Genomic DNA, 20777 nt, shown 5'->3' with positions numbered 1-20777 from the left:
AAGTGAGTGTATTTAATTGCAATGATTAATTGATCAAAATATCTTCTCTTGTTGTTAAAAATCCTGTTGTTGCGCTCTCTCTAAATAGACCACCAAATTGCAAATGATAAAATACCCCAAATCTTCTTTAATCTGTTGTTGCTCTTCTTAGCAGACCATTCCCATATATTTGACTTGATGCTTTCAGAGGAAACCTATTTAACTCCAAAACTGTCCAAAAAATATTGCCAAATCTTTCTCGTTTCTGAACAAAAAAGAAAAAGATGTCTCTGTGTTTCATGTTCCACATTGCACAAACAACAAATGCTGGAATTCATCTTCCCTGCTCTAAAAAGATATTTTAAAGCAGGGGTCCGTTGTGACATAGAGTCCAAACCAGAAAAGAAACCTTCAAAGGAAGTTTTGGGTTCCAAATCTGTTTATATGGAAAAGTTAGAAAGGCATCTACCTCTAAAGAAGAATAACAACTTGCAACTGTGAAATCCGGAGAAAAATTCCATCTTCTACTGTCCTCCTTAGTGTTATTGTGCAAACCAGTGATAAAAACTTCTAGCATCTATAACAATATATCAACCTCGCCAACTTCCTGAGTCTTCAAATCTCTCTTAAAATTGAAATTCCATACCCCTTGATCTGAAATCATGTCTTTTACAGAAGTATTTTTAAATCGAGATAACTTATACAGTGAAGGAAATCTAACATGTAGAGTAAAATTTCCAGCTCACTTATCAGTATAGAATTGGATGCCCGCGCCATTTTTCAAAAAAAGGACAGTGTTATCTTCAATGTATTTTCTCTCTTTAAGAATCCCCTCGCATAGGCTATGTCCAGCTGATTTAGAATAAGTGTTAGGAAGAAAAAAACTAATACTTCCCCAAATTTCTCATGAACAATCTTCCTCCAAAGTTCCTCTTTTTCTTTCCCATATCTCCAAATCCACATGCAATGCAAGGATTTATTAACTAACCTCAACTTTTTTATTCCAATTCCTCCTTGTGCCTTTGGCACATATGCCCTTGACCATGATACCAAGATTCATTTCCTTGTTAAGGTTGTAGATCCCCATAGGAAATTCCTTATTATACTTTCTATTTCCTTAGCAACCGAAGCTGATATTTGGAACATAGAGAGGTAGTAGATAGGGAGGCTTGCAAGTACGCTATTTACCAAAATGAGTCTCTGACCTTTTGCAAGAAGTTTTCTTTTCCATGTACTTAGCATTTGGTTACACTTCTGAATAATAATATCCAAAACTGTCTTGTTCTTTGATTTGCTTCACAGGGGAATACACAAATAATTAAGAGGAAAAGAGACCAGCTCGCAGCCAAAAATAGTAGCACAATCACTTCCATTATGAACTGTTCCAATACCAACTATAACACTTTTTCTATAATTTACCTTCAAACCACTCACCATTTGAAATCCAAATAGAACATCTATCACGCCCCAAATACTAAACCTGCTTAGATAATAATAATATATCCTAAACCTGAAGTAAAAGAATTTGGATCTACGAACTTAAGGAACATAATCTCATAAAGTAAAACAAAACTAATTCCCAAACACTCTGATACTTAATAGATGAAAACTCTTAAATGATACGAATATATGAATGTGTTGTTTTACAGATAAACAAAGAATACATATATATAAAAGATACATAAACGTTCTTAATCTGCTAAAGTTTCGAACTACTAAACGAATATCTTTATGCGCGCCATCTCTTCTGAAAAACGGAAACTGAAGAGGGAACAAGTGAGCACATCATCCCAACGGGGTGCCCAATGGAAACACATCACTTTCAAATAATCACTATATGCTTCACAGTTCTAGAATAACAGTAAATGAAAGAAAGAGTAATAAATCTAAGCATTCAGCAAATCATACAACAAAAAACAAGTGTTGTCCTAACCTCACCAAACTCATTGGAGAAGACGACGCGAGAGAAACCCTAATCAATAATAATAACATCATCCACACTGAGTGCCCATACAAACCATGATTCAAAATATTATCATCAAGATCAGAAAATTAGACAAACAAGTATAATATGCACACGAGTGATTTCCCCCAAATAAGATAATATATAATATTAAAACGGAAGGGCATCCGCCATACTATGTAATATTCGAACGGAAGAGCATCCGCCCTACTATCTTAAGACAGTAAAATTAAAATATAATAATATTCAAACGGAAGAGCATCCGCCCTACTAAGTAATATTTAAACGGAAGAGCATCCGCTTTAATAAATAATATTGCAGACCGAAGAGCATCCGCCTTACTTAACTTAGCAAGGAGCCGTGGGGAAACACAGTCACTCCTCGCAGGGAAATCTCACAATACATATCACACAAAAACACATCATAGCAAGCATCGTACATAAAAATACAACATAAACATCATACTCAAAGATACAGGAATAGTACATCAAAGTACACGCAATCATGCACATAAATAGTAAGTCTCATCATGCTCGCAGATAAAGTAAAACTTAATGATTACAAGAAGGTTACAAAGCTCCCACCTGATTTGATGACAAGCCTCGCCTACCTCGAGATCCTCAATCCACTGGTTCATCCTTTGAATCGATCGTTGTTAATATAGACTAATTGTTAATCATACAAGCACTCCAAGAATTTAGCCAATAGGCTCACACAATGCTCATAACATATTCTCATACAATTTTCTAGTTATAGGTTAAGTCAAATAACCAATGGTTCTAGTTTTATTAATGGTTCTATAATTTAGTAATAAGTAATCTTGGGATAAAACAATATCTACTTATCCAAATAGGGTCAATTTACGTATCATCGGAAATCCCTCGAAAAGTCCTACAACTTTGAAGAAGGAACCGAAAGCTAATTCGAAACAAAAGTGGTCCAAAAACTTATAATTAAGATTTATGGCCCTAAACCCAAGCCATTGGGCCTGACCCGTCCAAGCCCGTTAATCCGACCCGATACCCACTTACTAAGCCATCGGTTCAACCCACAATCCGACCTGTTGACCCGGTCTACGACCCACATAGGTCTGACTCACACCGAGTCAGATTAGTTGACTGAGTCAGAAGCTGACTCGGTCATCTTCTTCACTAGTTCTCTGAAATATTCCCAAGTGTTTGAACTCAAAACTCAGTTTAAGTGGTCACTTTCTAAGGTCTCTAGAATACAACCTATAAACCCAAATTAAACAAACGATGAATCCCTAGAATCATGGGATCTCCCTCTACAAGTTTCGTGTACTGAATAATTTCCAAATCTCGCTATAACCTATCTAGAATTACTCAAACTTATTCATAGTCGTGACCGATTACACCTGGGTTTTGCTGCGTCGACTAGTATTAGATCACTGATATCTCACTCGTTACTCAACCGATTCAAACAAACTTTATATGTGCATAATCTACATCCGGTGTACTACAAATATCATTTATAGCTCTATAACTAAATCTCAACCGAAGGTGCCTAATTAAATCTATACATTAAGGCCAGTTAACAAAATACCATGCAAACAATCATGATTTCCATGCATAAAGAACTGAATTGTCTCTTACAATTTTTCATGACAAACTACTACCCATAACTTCAATAACATACTATAATAATTATAAGAGGTTACCTTGATTGATTTCACAAGTTTTCACCATCTCCATCAACATCATCAACATCCAATAATTATCACCATTGATTAATTAATTATTCTTCATCAAACTCAAACAAGAACACCATGGTTTACCATCATCTACACTCTCTAAAAGACACTCTCTGCTTTCTATTTATCTCTCCCTAATAATCTTTCTTTAACCTTTTCATTCTCTCATCATCAAATTCACCATTATCGATCTCTTCATATATATAATATTACAACTCATCAACAACCAATATTATTCCCTCTCCTTATTTTACTTCTTCAATCCTTTTTACTTTCCTATTCATACAAACTACGGAATATGTTTCCAAAGCTCTGTCTCCCTAAAAACTTAACACCACCACCTTCACCCATAAACCTTCACGAGCAGGAGAAGAAGAGAGTTTATCTGATCGAATTTTAATAATGGTAAGAAAGGTTGTCGTTCACTCAGACTTGTAGGATTGATTTTAAGTTTTAATAAAATAAAATACTAAAAATAAGAAAATATATATATACAAAATAAAGTCACAGGATGAAAAGGGACCGGGACTCGGGATTCCATGGCTTTTCATGTTCATGGGATTCATAAATTTATCCTAGACATTTATATCTCAAAACAAAAGAAACAATGACTCTATTATTTGCCAAAGTAGATTTCGTAAAACATCAATTGTAAATTACAAGCATAGTGTATCTAAAGAACCTAAGACTGAGCATACACTATCTAACAAGATAACAATTGATTAATAGAAATCATAAATCATTTAAAATCGGTGCAAATAGTAAATAAGGAATTAATTAAATTACCCCAAGGATGAAATCCATCTTCCTCCGTTGTCCCAGTGATGGGTTCTAGCTCCACATGGTGAAAACACACTCAAAGGAATTTTTTATTGCTCAATAGGTGTTTACAAAGAGGAAAATATAACTCAGGCAATTCGCAATACTGAAAAGGCGCTACAAAGATCATTGTTACAATAATTGTTACAAACTGAAGGTAATTGTTAGAAACTGGACATTACAAACTGTTAAATATGTGACCCTTAAAACGACAGTTTTATACGGTTTTATGTTCTTCAGGTTCTTCTTCCCTGCAGCAGCAGAAAAATATGCTTTGCAGCTTCCTATTCCTCTTTGTCGCCTCTCCCAACTCTCGATCCCCCTCCTGTGAATCCTTACACCCTTTATATAGTCACAACACCTATATATCTTCGTAATAAACTCCGAAATCTTCTCACTGTCAAACCATTAACTCGGGAATATTTTGCTTCATGTTTTAACTTCTCACGCGCCTGCAGCTTCCTAACCCCATTCAACACGTTGAGTCATCATCCAGACACGTAACAAACTTGATTACAGCACACTCAGGTCACACACAATTACCATAAATGGCTCGGAAGAATCCGGAGAATATTACAACTCTGTTTAACGATAATCAAGAGAAATTTTCCCTGTTCGATGATTCAGCCAAGCCTAGTCGAAACAAACAACCATACCAACCCTGTTTCGTAGAAACAGGCTGGTTCCAATCCAAACACGAAATTTAATCTATTTCAAACCATTCATTGTTTCAAACTGAAAACCCGAGAATAAAACCATCTTTCCCTGATATGCTCAATCGAATTCTCCTGCCAATTCTGGTCCAAGCCATTGATCATACCTCGCATGTTAAGATTAATGAAGTCGTCACATACAATTTCAACCGTTGAGTCTGCTTAAATCACCTCCAGAACACGAACCCTAATTTCTGTTAGTGATGAACACAATTTCCCGCCAAAACAGGAAATTCAAACGAAGAGGATGGTCAGCCCTTATCCAACAACTGGGGGTGTGAATATCATCTGGGTGCCCCTTAGTAATTGAGGAGCCCCTTATCCAAGATGAGAGTCCGCATAGCAAATGTCCTCCGGGGGTGCCCCGAGCAACTTTTCGAGCCGATTTTTCCACACATGTTTATTTTTTCCAAAAACACCTACACAAATACAAAAACAAAATAATAAGTACGAAATCGAGTACCAACAATACGATACATTGAGGACAAATTAGACACAAAAATGCGTCTATCATTATCTTAAAGGAAAAAGATAAGTATTATTTCTATTCCCACTTTATTTACACCCCATCTACTATTACCATCTCCAGGAACTTGTTAGGGGACAACCTAATCACTAAGGGCATCAAGGTCTGGTCAAAGTGAGAATCAACAAAGGGAGTCAGTCAAGTCAACGGCGGAAGTCAGGCCAAGTCAACTCCGGTTGACTTTTTATTGTTAAACTTCGAAATCCAATTTTCCGACTGCGATAACTTTCTCATCCGGTGTTCGGTTTACTCGTTTTAGTAGTGCATTTCGCGTAACTTTTCGAGATCTATCTAATGGTACTAGTTTCACTTCCAAATTATTATTAGATTGTTTTTATTAATTATTGTTCATATTTAATTAATCGAGTCATTAACGGCTTAATCGTCTCTTGACTAGTCTAATAGCATTGACATGCTTTACAGGGCCTTACAACATCCTTAAGATTTGAAACTTGTTCTTTTGTATCATCTAAAAACACTATCAAGTCGTCAGCAAACTACAAATGATTTATTTATATGCCATTCATTGAGACCTTGAAACCAGAAAGAAGACCAAGTGAAGCAGCTTTCTTAATCACTTTTGATAAAATTTCAGCAACCATGATGAATAATAACGGAGATATTGGATCTCCTTATCTGATGCCTTTCGAACTCTTAAACATTTGTGTAGCTTCTCCATTTATGAGGACTGCAAACCTTACTTGAGTAATACACCATTCGATCCACCCTCTCCATACATTTTCAAATCCAAATCTTTCCATCACAACATCTACACAATTCCAGTTTATGTTATCGAAATATTTCTGAAGTCTACCTTACAAACAATGCACGACTTGTTTTCTTTAATTCTTGAATCAATAAGTTCCGCTGCAATAAGAATCCCATCATTTATTTGCCTCCAATTGATAAAAGCTCCTTGAAAGTTGTCAATTATTGATGGTAATACTAGTTTCAATCTCTCTGTCAACAGTTTTGAGACTATTTTTCCAGACTATTTTGAACCCATTACATTTAGGCAGAAGCTTCAAGTTGGTGCAGTTCATCCTCCAATCCATATTACATTTAGTCTCAAACTCTTTGCTTACTAGCATTAAGTCAGATTTAATAATTTCCCATGAAATATTAAAAAGTTCCATATAATCCATCTGCCACTGGTGCCTTATTTGTGCCATTAAAATCTAACTCCTTTAAAGTCCTAACTCATTGGATCCCCCACGTTGAACGGTGAGCGTCACCGCTCAATGAGGGAAGAAGGCCACGATCAATGAGGGAAGAGGGCCGCGAGCAATGAGAGGAGAGGGTCGCGATCAATGATAGAAGAGAATTGAGTTTTCACGAGGGTTGAGAGAAGAGTTCTCACGTTAAACCTGGTGAGGACACTTGGTGATACGCGATTGGTCTAGGGGTTAAGCCTTTCGTTATTTTCTTTGGTCTGCACCTCTTCAAGAAATTCAAAACCCTGACTTCTTTTTTCCAGCCGCTTCCTTTCTTCTCTCTTTATTCCACATCTCTCATGTGCTCTGTTCGTATTAAATACAATACATGACAGGTAAAGCCTAAGTCTAACCCTTTGCTTTTCTTCCTGAATGTTCCCCATTCTCAGCTCCAGAGGTTAGGATTACTTCTTCTTTGAATCCTTAGATTTTGGTTTTTATAATTTGTTATTCATAATATTTTTGATTTCGTATTTGTATAAACATGATTTTTAATGAAGGGATCTTTGCTCATATGTCAGGTTCACAGAACTGAGAAGAATCTAGGTAGTAATAAATCCCGCTGTGTTTCCTTCTTTTTTTGTTCTTATCAATCCAATAGTGTTTGTAAAAACTTATTTTTACATTGCAGGGATCTGAAGACATCACATATCTTTGTTATTTTGAAGAATGGTTCGGTTTTGGTTATTATCTTTATCTGTAGACTAATTTGAACGCCTGAATATTAAAAAACAAATAACTTCTCAGTTTGGTTTTCAACACTGACTTAAATCATGAGGCCTAACAAATATTTGTTGTGATAAATTACGAGACTCGTTGAACTGGACTCACTGGGTTGTGCATGCAGGGAGGATATAACGAGACTTTGTTACGAATCCTGTAATATACGAGCTTTGATCTGGATGCTCTAATGATTTTAGCTTTGTATTAGTAACATTGTGAGATCATAAGGTTCAAGAGAGATATCTAAAAGTGACACTACAATTAGCACATTATGAGATATATCTAAAAGATTAGGTATATCTAAAAGGCTAATTTAGGTACCTACTTAATAGATTGACACTTATTTTTTTGGTTCGCAGGGTATGAAATAGCTCGAGTTATGAAACAGTTCATGATTACATTGTGTAGCATTCATCTCAGTCAAGGGTAAAGATAATACTTAGATTATTGATGAATCTAAGTTTTTCTTGCTGAACTTTTAAGTTAGGTTTCGATCATTGAAAAATTGGTTCTGATAATTAATCCAAGCTACAAGCTTCATTAGTTAAGAGATCGAATTTCTGACGTTTGTATTTTTGTTTGTTTTTTATTACAGTGCATGCAAGCAGGTCTCTGTTTGTAGTCTTTGTCATATGGAGAACATACCAGGTAAAATCAGTATACTTTATTGAATTTTTTGTTTTATTTGATTTTCAGAAGTTAGGGTTAACCCTAAGATTATTCTTCGTGAATCTCTATAAATCTTTGTCTTAAATCAAATTTGGGGTATGGTTTTACACCATTATTGCTGAATAATGTTAAACCCTAATTATCATGTATAAGTTTCCTATTGATTCTGCAGTGAGGGTCATTGATTTCTTTCTCTTTTTGTTGTTGATATTGGAGGTGATAGTACATGGATGTGCAGATGGAATGAAGTATGAAAATTGTGAGGTAGTGGTAAGGATTTTTTTAGGTCTTACAGAAGCTTACAAAGTAAAATTATGGAATTTTCTATAATATTCTTTATTCAATGGTGGGAACGAAATTTGGTTAAGGTAGATATAATAACAGTCATGGCTCCTAGAAAATACTAAAATCTATTAAGTTTTGGTAAACCCTAAGCTTAATTAGTTTATGACTTGAGCAGTGGGAGCACTGGAAGCTTCAGTTTATAGAACATTGAATTATGGAACGGATAATTTTAATTTCAAGGTTGAGAAATCTGGACAGGAGAAGATAACTATACCGAGTGTGTTTGCTACAAGTCTATAACAAATGAAAATGAGGTACCTAATTGAGGTATATGTCATTTACTTTACTTAATAGATTGACACTTATTTTTTCGGTTCGCAGGGTATGAGATAGTTCGAGTTATGAAATAGTTCATGATTACATTGTGTAGCATTCATCTCAGTCAAGGGTAAAGATAATACTTAGATTATTGATGAATCTTGGTATGCCATAGTTTTGTGCCGGCACGGATACCATGTGATGCACTCTTGGGGTGCCATCCTTCTTTGGTGGATTATCACTACCGAGCAACCAGGGGTATAACGCACTTCTAACATATATATATATATGGCATAAAGAAATACATGTTTATGCATAAAGAAAACAACGAGATCTTAAAAATGAAATATTTTCGTAGCTGGAAGATAAAAATGTGTGTATATGCAGATATAGGTGAAACATACAGTTACATACACCAAGGGTCTCGGTTATTTGAATTCTAATTGCAAGTTTCTAAATTTATTCTCCTTACTATGTGTTTCCAATAGAAGTGGCAGACTATACTCATAAGTGTACCATTCTTTACTATGTTATGTTTGATGGTTGTCAACATTGAATCTTCTGCCTTCCCAAGTTGTATAATAAGCCAACGTCAGTTTTTTTCCCGTTATTTTATTTTTAATCTGATAAGCAGAGTATTGGTGTTTTGATATATAGTGTTTTTTGGAACCTAATCACCAACTTTCCTTGGTTTTTCTTGGTGAAAAAATAGTGATCATGAATTGGCATGCAAAGGAAGAACTGACGGAGAGAAGCATAAACATGTTTGATTATCACAGAAAAGAGAATTCAAGTATCTGATATCAGTATAATTAGAAGATACATGATAAATGGTATGAGAAGCATGTGAATAATAATGCACGGGTGAAAAATTGATTATAGGGAGGAAAACAATCGAAATATGCAGTAAGAAAGTGGGTTTGTGTCAGCAATAAACCAGAACTGCTAGATAGGCCTAACTGCACCGGCAGATGAGCTATTCAGTGTTTATTTAACTAAGTATGTATAGATCGACGAAACTGAACTCATATACCAGATGTTTGATAAATGTAAGTAACTAAGATTTCAATTTTTATTAATTTTTTCATCATTTTTTTGTGGTTAGAAATGTATATATGATTCTCATTGTTGACAATTGTGGTTCGAGTTTAACATATTTCAGTGGAGATTTTGATCATCTCTATGTGCAAATGTGTATGCGACTAGGATTGCATAGCTCGATGTTTCCTTGGATCTTTCTGTAAATTATGGTTGCCCCGAGCAGCATTCCTGGACAGCTCTTGTGATTTTCTATTGTTGTTTGATTGTTGTCTATGAGTTCACCATGACATCTGTTAGATTGTAGATGATTTTAGACTCAGCAAGTAGTTAAAAATCAGTGTGTGAAAAAGAGTGTAGATTTGCAGAGATGATTCAAAGGCTTATATAGTGTAATGTTTGAAGTACATTTTGTTTGATATGGCCGATGGATTTATCGAAAACCATGAATATTTTGTTTGGAATCTTGCTCAAATATCGGAAATAAGTGAAATCCAAAGCAGCCAAAGCAAAAGTGTAGTGAAATCCGAAGCAAAAGAAATTGAATTTTAGGGTTATGTACCAGTTTTGTTAAGAGAAAAAGATGGTTTAATAATTGTGACGGGGCAGGGAAAAACCCTGTCATACCTAATCAAAGGTTCTCAAGGAACCAAATGTATAGCGGGGCATTGCGAATCCGTGCGACACCAAATCAAAAATGCATCGGGACAGGACGAGGCGAGCCGAGCCACACCAAATCAAAAATCACAAGCGACGGGGCGAAGCTTAGCCGAGCCACACCAAATGAATAATCCTAAGCATGTCGATAACCTTACGAGGTTAGCGCCACCTCCTAATAGTTACATACATACCCAAAATGTATACAATTCTAAAAGAAATAGTCACCCCAAATCAAAAATCCTAAGCATGCATCGGGACGGCCGAGGCGAAGCCGAGCCACACCAAATCAAAAATCCTAAGCGACGGGACGAGGCGAAGCCGAGGCACACCGGATTAAAAATCCCAAGCGATTCGGTTAAAACGATGTGGTAGAAAGCAACGTGCACTTACCAAATCAAAAAATTCTAAGCATGTATCGGGACAGGGCGAGGCGAAGCCGAGCCAAGAATGCATTGGGACGGGACGAGGAGAAGCCGAACAAAGCATGCATTGGGACCGGGCAAGGCGAAGCTGAGCCACACTAAATCAAAAATTCTAAACATTCATTGGGACGGGGCGAGGCAAAGCCGAGAACCATCCATGGTGCAGTTGTATTGCTCATTGAGACGAATTCACATTACACCAAACCAAAAATATGGTTAAAAGTAAAAAAAAATAAAAATGGTTGATGGTTTTCGGGTCTGCCGAGTGTAGCATGGGCACAAAATCTAGTATTAAATTTAAATTCACTATCATTTAAATTTTGTGGAAAAAATGACACAAACCATGTATGATAGTGTGCATATAAGAGGGTACATGAATCCTCGCTCTACATTTATTTTTAGAAGACGAATGAAGAGAAACGCACCGTCCATGCAATTCCTATATTTATTTTTAGAAGACGAATGAAGAGAAACGCACCGTCCATGCAATTCCTGGCTTTTGGAATTAAATCACAGGTCCACCTCTCTAGAAACAGAAATTTCCTATGCAAATCACAACGCAATTTCTTTATTTTCTATCATATGATCAATAAAATAAAAGTCTTAGGGCCACTGTTACTCTTCCCGGCCTCCCCTTCTTCTTCTTCATTTTGACTCCAGTAAACTCCCTCTTCATTTAAAAATCTGAAAAAGGGTTTGGTAAGTCAGAGTCAAAGTCAGTTCAGTTGTCTTCTTGTGATCTCGTTTCTTCACTCTGTTCTCTCTTGCCAACTACCTCCTCCTCTTTACTTATTCTCAATCTCCATATTTCCATTCTTAAAACCCCCTAATTTCTCTGTCTTCTCAAACTCTAAAAATATAGAGAACCAGAGACAGACTGATTTGATTTAGCATGTCTGATATAATCAAAGAAGCTTGGAGAAAGTATTTGTTACAGCTACAAATCAATCCTCTCAGAACAAAGGTATTTCAGATTTGTTGCTATTAGATTGAGTTTTGATCTCTCAAATGTACTTAACTTTGGATTTTGATTTTATTTCTTATTGGGTTGCTAGGCTATTACAGCAGGAACTTTAGCTGGTTGTAGTGATTTAATAGCGCAGAAGATTTCTGGAGTTAAGAAGCTTCAACTGAGAAGATTTCTTCTTCTTGTGGTACTTGTGCTCTTTCTTTTCTAGGGTTTTATTTCCAATCTTTATTTGATAAATAAAATTTTGTTGAGTGACATATCTTTGCATAGTTAGGCACATGAGTTTAATTGTTCTTAGGGTTCCCGTCTCTTTTAAGATCTGTGCATACATCATTTGTGAACTTAAAAAGAAACCAGTGATTATTTTTGTTTTGGGAGAGGGTCATGCTGGACTCGGACCAGTGACCTTGAGAATTAGCCCCTGGCTTTCTCTACATTTATGAATTATGGAACAACAGAAATCACAATTGTGTATCTGAATTTCATTTGTGATTCTTTTGTAGCTCTATGGATTTGCATACTCGGGGCCATTTACACATTTTCTTCACAAAATAATGGATAAAATTTTCAAAGGAAAGACAGGCAAGGAAACTGTTGCTAAGAAGGTGATTTTTCCTGTAAACAAACTCTTTTGAATATGAAAAACAGATACGTACTATTGAATTTGAACCATCTGACATGGATTATACATGTATGTTCTGCAGGTACTTTTGGAGCAATTGATTTCTTCACCTTGGAACAACATACTTTTTATGGTGTACTATGGTCTCGTAGTTGATGGTATATGCAACTTCTAGGATCTCGCTTGTTATCTTTCATGTGTTTCGGAAACCTTAACTTGTATGTTTTGGCTAAATATGCAGGAAGATCGTGGAGTTTGGTCAGAAGTAAAGTCCGCAGGGATTATCCTACTGTTCAATTGACTGCATGGAAGGTACGACAACATTTTATTATTAGATAGTGTTTTAGTGACAATTTTGTTTTATGAATGGTTATATTGATGTACTAAAAGTGTTGTCAAAATGCAGTTTTGGCCAATAGTTGGTTGGGTGAATTACCAATACATGCCTTTGCAGTTCCGCGTCTTGTTCCATAACTTTTTTGGCGCTTGCTGGTATATATTATCTTGGTCTAGTTTACTGATTTATTTTTGTAGTGTTCCCATCTGTTGTATGTTTTGATCATTATAAGGTACGTTTATGTATGGACCTCCAACACTATCTTGTTTTTTTTTACAACTCAGGGCAATTTTTATGAATCTGAAAGCTCGATCAGTTGCAATTAAGAAAGCCTAAGACACAGGAGCCTCTATATCAGCTTAGCATCTCATTTGTTTTTTCTGTTTTCTTGTTCTTTTGTTGATTCTTGCTCTTTTATTGATTCAGTTTGATTGTTCTTGAATGTCTTTGAGTCTTAACTATGTTAAGATTTTGTAGCTCCCTAAAAAGTTATGGTACCAAAAGATGATTCTTGTTGAATGTTAAAAAATAATAATAGAAAAACTCTATTTTCATCATGGCTGTTATCATCTCTCAAACAAACTATAGTTGGTTATTCAACTCTTATGCATGCAGATGATAAGCATCACACCTAGTAACATACCAAAAAATGAAAAAAGAAAGAAAGAAAGAAGATTTTGATGAAGGATAAAAGTGTTCTTTTATCTTTTCATTGGTTGCTTGGAACTGGGTGCTACATGTGATCGTACTGGTGTCAATCCCTTACGAACTTCTGCAGTTTCAAAACATTTTGTTGCCTCACAATCTATTGCTCTCATCTTGCATAGAAGCCTAAGACTAGGCAAGTAGAATGGTTCCGATCTGTCTAATTGTGCTGTCACAGTTAAATATGTCTAAATAAGATCAAGCTTTACCATTTTTCTGAGAATGTTAACTGTTGAAATTTGAAAACAAAGCTTGGAATACAGGTGTGTGGTCATGTTTCAGCAAAATCAAATATACTTTCTTTTTGAAAATGTTAGCTGTTGAAAATCAAGCTTGGGAAATATCTGTCCGGTCAAGTTGTCACATCTATGTTTGGTAAGTGAACTGATTCTTGTTACTGCACCTCTGGGTGCTCATAAATGTTAAGAAAGCTACTCAGCAAAATTGTATCTCAATGTCTTGCAGACGCTAACATTGGCAGCAACTGGTTCGCCGTCTCAGCATCCATGAATATGAGGTCCTATGCTTGTATCTTACCATTTGTTCCCAATAGATGTAGAAATTCAAAATGTTTTCGTTTTGGTTATTTGTTAAATTTAGGAGCTGCCTTCTTTTTTCAGGAATGGTGCTTGGATAAGTTCGTATTACCAAACTGGTCTACAAGGAAAAACCGTGATCAAGGTTAGTCAAGGTATCAAACTTCGACGCAAGTTTCTTGTGAATGTGAATGCTACTTGTTTGTTAGTAAGTTTTTTTTTCCATACCTTTCAACCCACATTCTCTAGGTAGACATTTCATTTCTTTGTTCTCCGCCCTTCAACATTCATCAAACTCCCAAATAAAACAATTAACAAGTTGCTAAACCAAATGTATTTATGATTCATTTACTAGCGATAATAACAGTCAACATACATAGATACACTATGGATAACTGACAGATCAGATGGCAAATCCTACTCCCAGGAGTAACCAAAATCATCTCAAAAACAGACTTCAACTTTGCAAAACTATGATATTCTAAACCAAGTCAAGAAACCAAAAACATGACATGAGGTAACACATCACCGTACACAGCAGAAGACCATATCCTTGACCACTAGCAGAAATACAACCCAGAATCTTAGCTACCACATCTTTGGATTCCTGAAGCAGCTTAATGCTTCTGTTCAATTTCTCACGTTCGGTTACCACAGACGGTGGTTCTTCCAACATCCTATCAATACCACCAACACCAGCACCACCAGTAGGATTTGTTAATTAGATTCTGAATGGTAAAGATCAGATGCAGGGCCAATTTATCGACTAGCCTCCTCGTAACAATCTTCCAATAAGCCATAATTCTCATCTTAATATCAAAAGCTTGTTCAACAATTTGTGTATCCTGCAGATGCCCAAATTCAACTTCACCTAGCATTTCAAAAAAAGGTAATCTCTTTTCTTTTGATTCATCAGCCTAGTCCATGTTGCAGCCTTGAACTTTTCTTGTTGCAGCATCAGCCTAGTTCATGTTGTAATGTAATCAGGACTACAACTGTAATCTGCCATTTTCTCCATCTCCACAATCTCCTTCACTCGTTCAATTGACTGGGTTCTTGCCTTTGTAATGAGATTATGAGCCGCCCATCTTATAAAAGACTGAAGTTGTGGTAGCTTTCAGATTTAGTTAAGAGTACACAAAAAAAAAATGTCTTCCATAGTTCCAAGCCTTTTCACAAAATCAGTTGGACTTTCCGCTACTACATCTTCTCTGTAAGATTGTTTGGAATGCTGTGCGGGGTAAATAGGAAGCCAATACTCTTCGTTTCCCCTAAAACCTTCATTTCATCCTCTAAAAACTTATCTTTGTTGCTATTCCAGGCGGATTTGGTTTCAATATCAGCTGAGAAACCATCCAGCATCTCAGCCAGACAAGCTGTGCAATGCATCTTCACATCATCTGGGAACTCGTGAAGTTCTCCTGTAATGAGAATCTTCCTCGGACTCTCCTTGGCAGATCCAAGAATAAGCATAAACGCTGTTATAGCATCAGCTGCTATGCTAGACAAATGTCGAGGCATGTTATCTAATTCAGCCGCATTCTTGTTTAACATTTCACTATTCTTCTTTACAGTGTCAGGCAAGAACTTAGCAATACTTGTTGCTTGAATTTGGACAAGCTTTTGAGCCAATACAGGAACTCCAACAATAGATTTATCCATCTTTGAAAGAAGTGGATGTGAATGAAATAGCCTTGCCTTTTCAGCCCTTGCTTCGTTGTAGGTCTCACCACCGATGTGATTTCTCGCGCAAACATAACCAAGGCCAATATTAACGTTATCAGCAAGAACTTTTTCCTGTAAACCTTTAGGAGATTTATCAACTCTTGTGACTACAGCCAAAGTTCTCTCACCAATCTTATCTACTTTCTGAGACATTCTTATTGACTGGCAAGTAGGGAAATCAACGCCAGTAGATAATACTCCCTCCGTTCCGATTTACTTGACGTTGTAGAGTTTTTCACGAAGATTAAAAAATATCAGAGAGAGTAAAATCTTTCCAAGTTTATCCATATTAATTCTTCTTAAAGATTTAGATGACCTAGTTATCAATCCCGTAGTATTTTACTTGGGATGTATTACCAAATTCTCTATCATTTTGGAACACAATAAAAAACTAGAGTAGATTTAAAATTAGAGTATTGATTTCAATAAAAATTAATAATATTGTGTAATTCCAAAGTAAGGGCAAATTAGTGAGAATATGAATACCAAAACTATCATCTATTTTGGAACATAGAAAAAATCTTAAAACATCAAGTAAAATGGAACGGAGGGAGTACATTGAGAATGATGCTTTCTTTAGGAACAATATACTCCATGACAATATTATTAATCTGTTCATATATATCTTCTGGCTGACTATGAACTGGAACCCTAGTAATGCCCGGCAAATCAACCATTGTTAAATCTGGAACTCCTTTTTTGTCAACTACCAGAGTAAGAGGAGTATTTGAAATGCACTTACCATTCCCTGCAATCTCTTCGGTTGCAGAAGAAATCGCTTCAGAAATGTGTGTTTCATCAGTATCCACCACCTTTTCGCAAAACTCTAACTGCAATTTCGGTTCAGGTGAAGTGTGATTTTGGAGACGCATTATCGAAGGAACACAAGCACATATCCCTTGGCCTCGAGGAAGACTAATACCAGCCAAGGATTTGAGAGCACTAGACTTTCGGACGATTGATCACCTACTATAACAACGGTAGGAAGTTGTATGCCTTCATTCATTACATGCAAATGACGAAGTTTGTTGTCATGTACAGCTTTTGAGAGGCTGCTCTTAGTAGATTTTGGGATGTCTCGGGTAGTGAATTAGAGACGTTGTTAGTTAAAATGTATGTTAATCAGTTACTTGTTGTAGGGCCTACGGCCCATAGATGTGCGACCCAACTAGGGTTTGCCTTTCCATGTAATCCTATTACTGTTATGAATAGGAACTCTCTGTCTTTTTACCTTTCCCTATTATTCTACTACAACACGTTATCATGCACGAAGCTATACCGCAGAGCTATATTGGATCGGTTGATATATTTTTTATTTTTTTGCATGGATCCGTTACCAGGTATTTCTTTTGAACAAAGAAATTTCGTTTCGTAGTGTATATTAGGGTTCCACGAAAGCATGATTATCAAACGTATAGATTTCACCGTTTGATTTTCACGATAATTTAGTATGTTCAACGCAATTCGTTGTTATTTACTCTGTTAAAATTTCAATCAAATCGGAGTATGATGCAATCTCCAAATTCTTATTTTAGTAGAACTGTCTTCGTTTAGAAAACCCTAATTATAACAGCGTAGAAAAACCTAAGTCTCATATAATTTTAACCGTTGGATTATTCTGTAATTTTTATATGTGGTATATGCTATCCTCATGGAGATACTGTAAACTTTTCATAAAGATCCAACCATGAAAAGTACTCCAAAGTATGTGATATTTCCTGCTGTGTCCACATAAACGTGAATTGGAATAGTTATACGGCGTCATAAATATCTTTTAATCTAGCCGTTGGATGTCTTTGAAATTTTAATATGTTTGTCGAAACATTGCGGAAAATCTACAGTAAAAATTTCATGATGATCGGACTATGATGCATTTGTCTGACGATCAGAACAGTTGAAAGAAGATTTTTTTTTCAATTTTTAGGGTTAATGATATGTTTTGGGCTCATATGCTAATAGTTTCACACTTATTATCAATGGGCCTAAATATTTCATATATAATGTACCATATATGTTTATATTCATTAAACATGACCTTGTCAACCCAATGGACCGGGTCTTGGCCAAATAGTTGATCATACTTTGACTAAACCAATTCGACTCTAATTTGACCTTTTGAACTCAGAAGTACTTGAGCACCACTAAAGAGTCTATGCTGTGGAAGTTTGTGTACACAAGTACAATACTTTCTTCATAAAAATCTTCAACTTAGAAAGATACACCTTTCAAAAAGGAAGCCATACCTTCAACATTTCCAAGGCGACATATTAACTTCAGCTTGAAGGAAGTTTGTCGAAACATTCATTTTCCCCCAAACTTGAATGTTAAGTGGGATGTAATACACTTGTTAGACTATATTGAGTCAATAACTTTGACAATGATATGTTGTAATTAAAAGCACACCTCACGTTTTGTGGAAAGAAACTAACAAAAGTTTCCATGAGTCAGAGATGTAATTCTGGCTCCAGTTTTAATGATACAAAGTAAATGTATCTACCTATAATGGGACAAAGATGTAATTTTGACTCATACCAATAAGAGTTGCAAATCTTGGTATAAGCATTTTACTGAGAATGGTACAAGCGTTGTAATGCAAGTATCATATATTAGTAATCAATTACATGAGATATAGGGAGTTTAAAGGAAAACGAACACACTATATTCTTGGAGAAGGCCATGCCCTAGACATCAACAGTAATGGGAACAAGAAATTTGCCAAGTCAATACACTTACCCATTTTTTTTCGTACCTTTCGCTACACCAAATCAGAAATTTTGTTACACAAATGAGTGTGACATTTGATTTATTATCACACTTATTAGTGTCATAAATATGGTGTTTTTCTTTTGTTACACATTAGAGATCACACTAATAAGTGTCACTTTAATTAATTAAAATCACACTAAAAAGTATGTCAATTATCTGACACATATAAGTGTAATAATTTAAACAGTAATTACGAAAAAAAAAATATTCATTTTTATTTTCCCACCCTGTTTTGGGTTCATACACCCACTTTCTCTAACTCACCCTATTGTTTGATGTGCATAATCCAAAAAAATGGTACCCAAAATTTTTAATAGATGATAGAAATTAAATTAATAAAAAGAAATCTGTTTCAACATTCACTGGATATCCCCAATACACTCTTAAAACACTAAACAATAGAAACTAACAAACTATCATAAATTAAAACATAAACTCTACCTAGTAGTACTGATCTGTAACAAGGTACACAAAGTTTAATTTGTAAATTGCAGACGCTTCTTATGCCATATTATCCAACCACCAGCAACATAAGAAGATAGCTTATAGAAGTCATCACCTTGAGGAGGGTCCCAAATTGGTGCAGAATCATCGTAGACGCGTTCCATGCGAACTTTCCCCTCGTTCTTTTGGACAATTCTGTGGTGAAAGACTTCACCTTCCAAACCGGTTACCACATATCCAGCTGCAACTATTTTTCCATTCCTGTCCAACAAATTCACACTCTGATATGAAGACTCTTCATAACCAGAATTGTCGAAAGGTTGTGGCTCTGACATGGGATCTAAATTCCTGGTAAAAGCATGATTTTCTGGAGTGAAGTCAGGAGGGAACTCAGAGTTAGGGGTACAAGAATCATCCAAGATTGTTTCTTCGCTTGTCGGATGATCACTGGATATATTTTGTGCCATGACCTGTAATGCAATAGTACACAATCAACGTAAAGTCATAAATGCTTCAACAAGAAAAATATAAAGTCGTCATATATAATGTGTATTATCATTAACCATTTCTTAGAAGTCAACCTGATTACAAATACTGAGAAAAGGCTAACCAGTAATCATGGGTAAGTTAGCTTTTAGGATCATACAAAACAGATCAATAAAAAAAACAAAACAGAGGATGAACTGAATTGTGCCAAATGTTAATGGAAAAATAAGAAAAGATTTCTAGTCAAAGTAGCCAAGATGTTACATGGGAGAGACTACCAACCTATAAAAATTGTACACCATTCCATTTGAACTTTCAGTTTCACACGCACCAACATCACAATTTTTACTGATTGTACTAAAAAAAGCCCTATGAAAGTTACAAGGTTGCAACTCCTGCTCCACTTATCACTATAGGGAAGGTGGCCTAAAATGAGAAGGGTCATTTCAACGTTTTAGGACACGCACTTATCATTTTTGTGTCATTTTCTGAGCGCACTTATCACTATTTAGGACAATCAATATAGGAATTGTTCCAAGTGACCATCAGATAGGACAATCACTTATCAGATACTGAGAAGTAATCTGATGTAATATCAACACCACTGTAATCTGATGTAATGCACCCTTAATATCAACACCACTGTAATCTGATGTGAGGAATTTTGGACCTCCTTAATATCGACACCACTATAATCTGATGTGAGGAATTTTGGACCTCCTTAATATCAACACCACTGTAATCTGATGTAATGCACCCAAAATTCACAATAATAACATCTTAGAGCTCAATTTGCCTCCAAATTTGGGAGCAACTAGCACGAGTTGTTTCCAAATCTGAAGCCAACTTAAAGAAAGTTGTTCTTAAATACGAAACGCGGTAAAAGTTCAATTTTAACACAGGTGATATGCATGATTCTAATTTTGAAACCTCATGGTCTATCAATCAACGTAGTATTAACGAAAACGACAATTTTCAATAACACACATAGAAGCTCATTACATCCTAAAACTTGTAGCTAACTGAATAGGTCTAACTAAAACTAATGGACAACGACTCATAAATATAAGAAGTTCCCGCAGCAATTTCAAACAAAACACATCTTCAAAGCTAACAAAAATTGTTCGAAATCCTTAATATAGTTTA

At 35.7% G+C, this 20777-nt stretch overlaps 2 protein-coding genes across 5 annotated transcripts; one reads left to right on the top strand and one right to left on the bottom strand.

The window, feature by feature from the left end:
- Nucleotides 1-11652: 11652 nt before the first annotated feature.
- On the top strand, nucleotides 11653-17170 carry LOC113318754 (peroxisomal membrane protein PMP22-like). Of its 4 annotated transcripts, none has more exons than XM_026566992.1 (10): nucleotides 11653-12004; nucleotides 12096-12194; nucleotides 12514-12615; nucleotides 12715-12790; nucleotides 12874-12944; nucleotides 13039-13124; nucleotides 13254-14049; nucleotides 14140-14191; nucleotides 14295-14355; nucleotides 16783-17170. In XM_026566992.1, exons 1-7 carry the CDS (start codon nucleotides 11933-11935, stop codon nucleotides 13303-13305), a joined length of 558 nt encoding a protein of 185 aa, XP_026422777.1. In that variant the 5' UTR covers nucleotides 11653-11932; the 3' UTR covers nucleotides 13306-14049; nucleotides 14140-14191; nucleotides 14295-14355; nucleotides 16783-17170. The 4 variants fall into 4 exon arrangements, with proteins under 4 accessions (XP_026422777.1, XP_026422779.1, XP_026422776.1 ...); XM_026566994.1 differs by having other exon boundaries at nucleotides 14295-14365; XM_026566991.1 differs by lacking the exon at nucleotides 16783-17170 and adding an exon at nucleotides 15532-15925 and having other exon boundaries at nucleotides 14295-14365.
- On the bottom strand, nucleotides 14433-16695 carry LOC113318753 (dynamin-related protein 4C-like). Its single transcript, XM_026566989.1, has one exon. The coding sequence runs from the start codon at nucleotides 16086-16088 to the stop codon at nucleotides 15411-15413; it is 678 nt and encodes a 225-aa protein (XP_026422774.1). The 5' UTR covers nucleotides 16089-16695; the 3' UTR covers nucleotides 14433-15410.
- Nucleotides 17171-20777: the final 3607 nt, after the last annotated feature.

This window comes from Papaver somniferum, chromosome 10, assembly GCF_003573695.1.
Source record: "Papaver somniferum cultivar HN1 chromosome 10, ASM357369v1, whole genome shotgun sequence".
NCBI lineage: Eukaryota > Viridiplantae > Streptophyta > Magnoliopsida > Ranunculales > Papaveraceae > Papaver > Papaver somniferum.
This window is presented reverse-complemented; position numbering and strand designations above follow the sequence as displayed.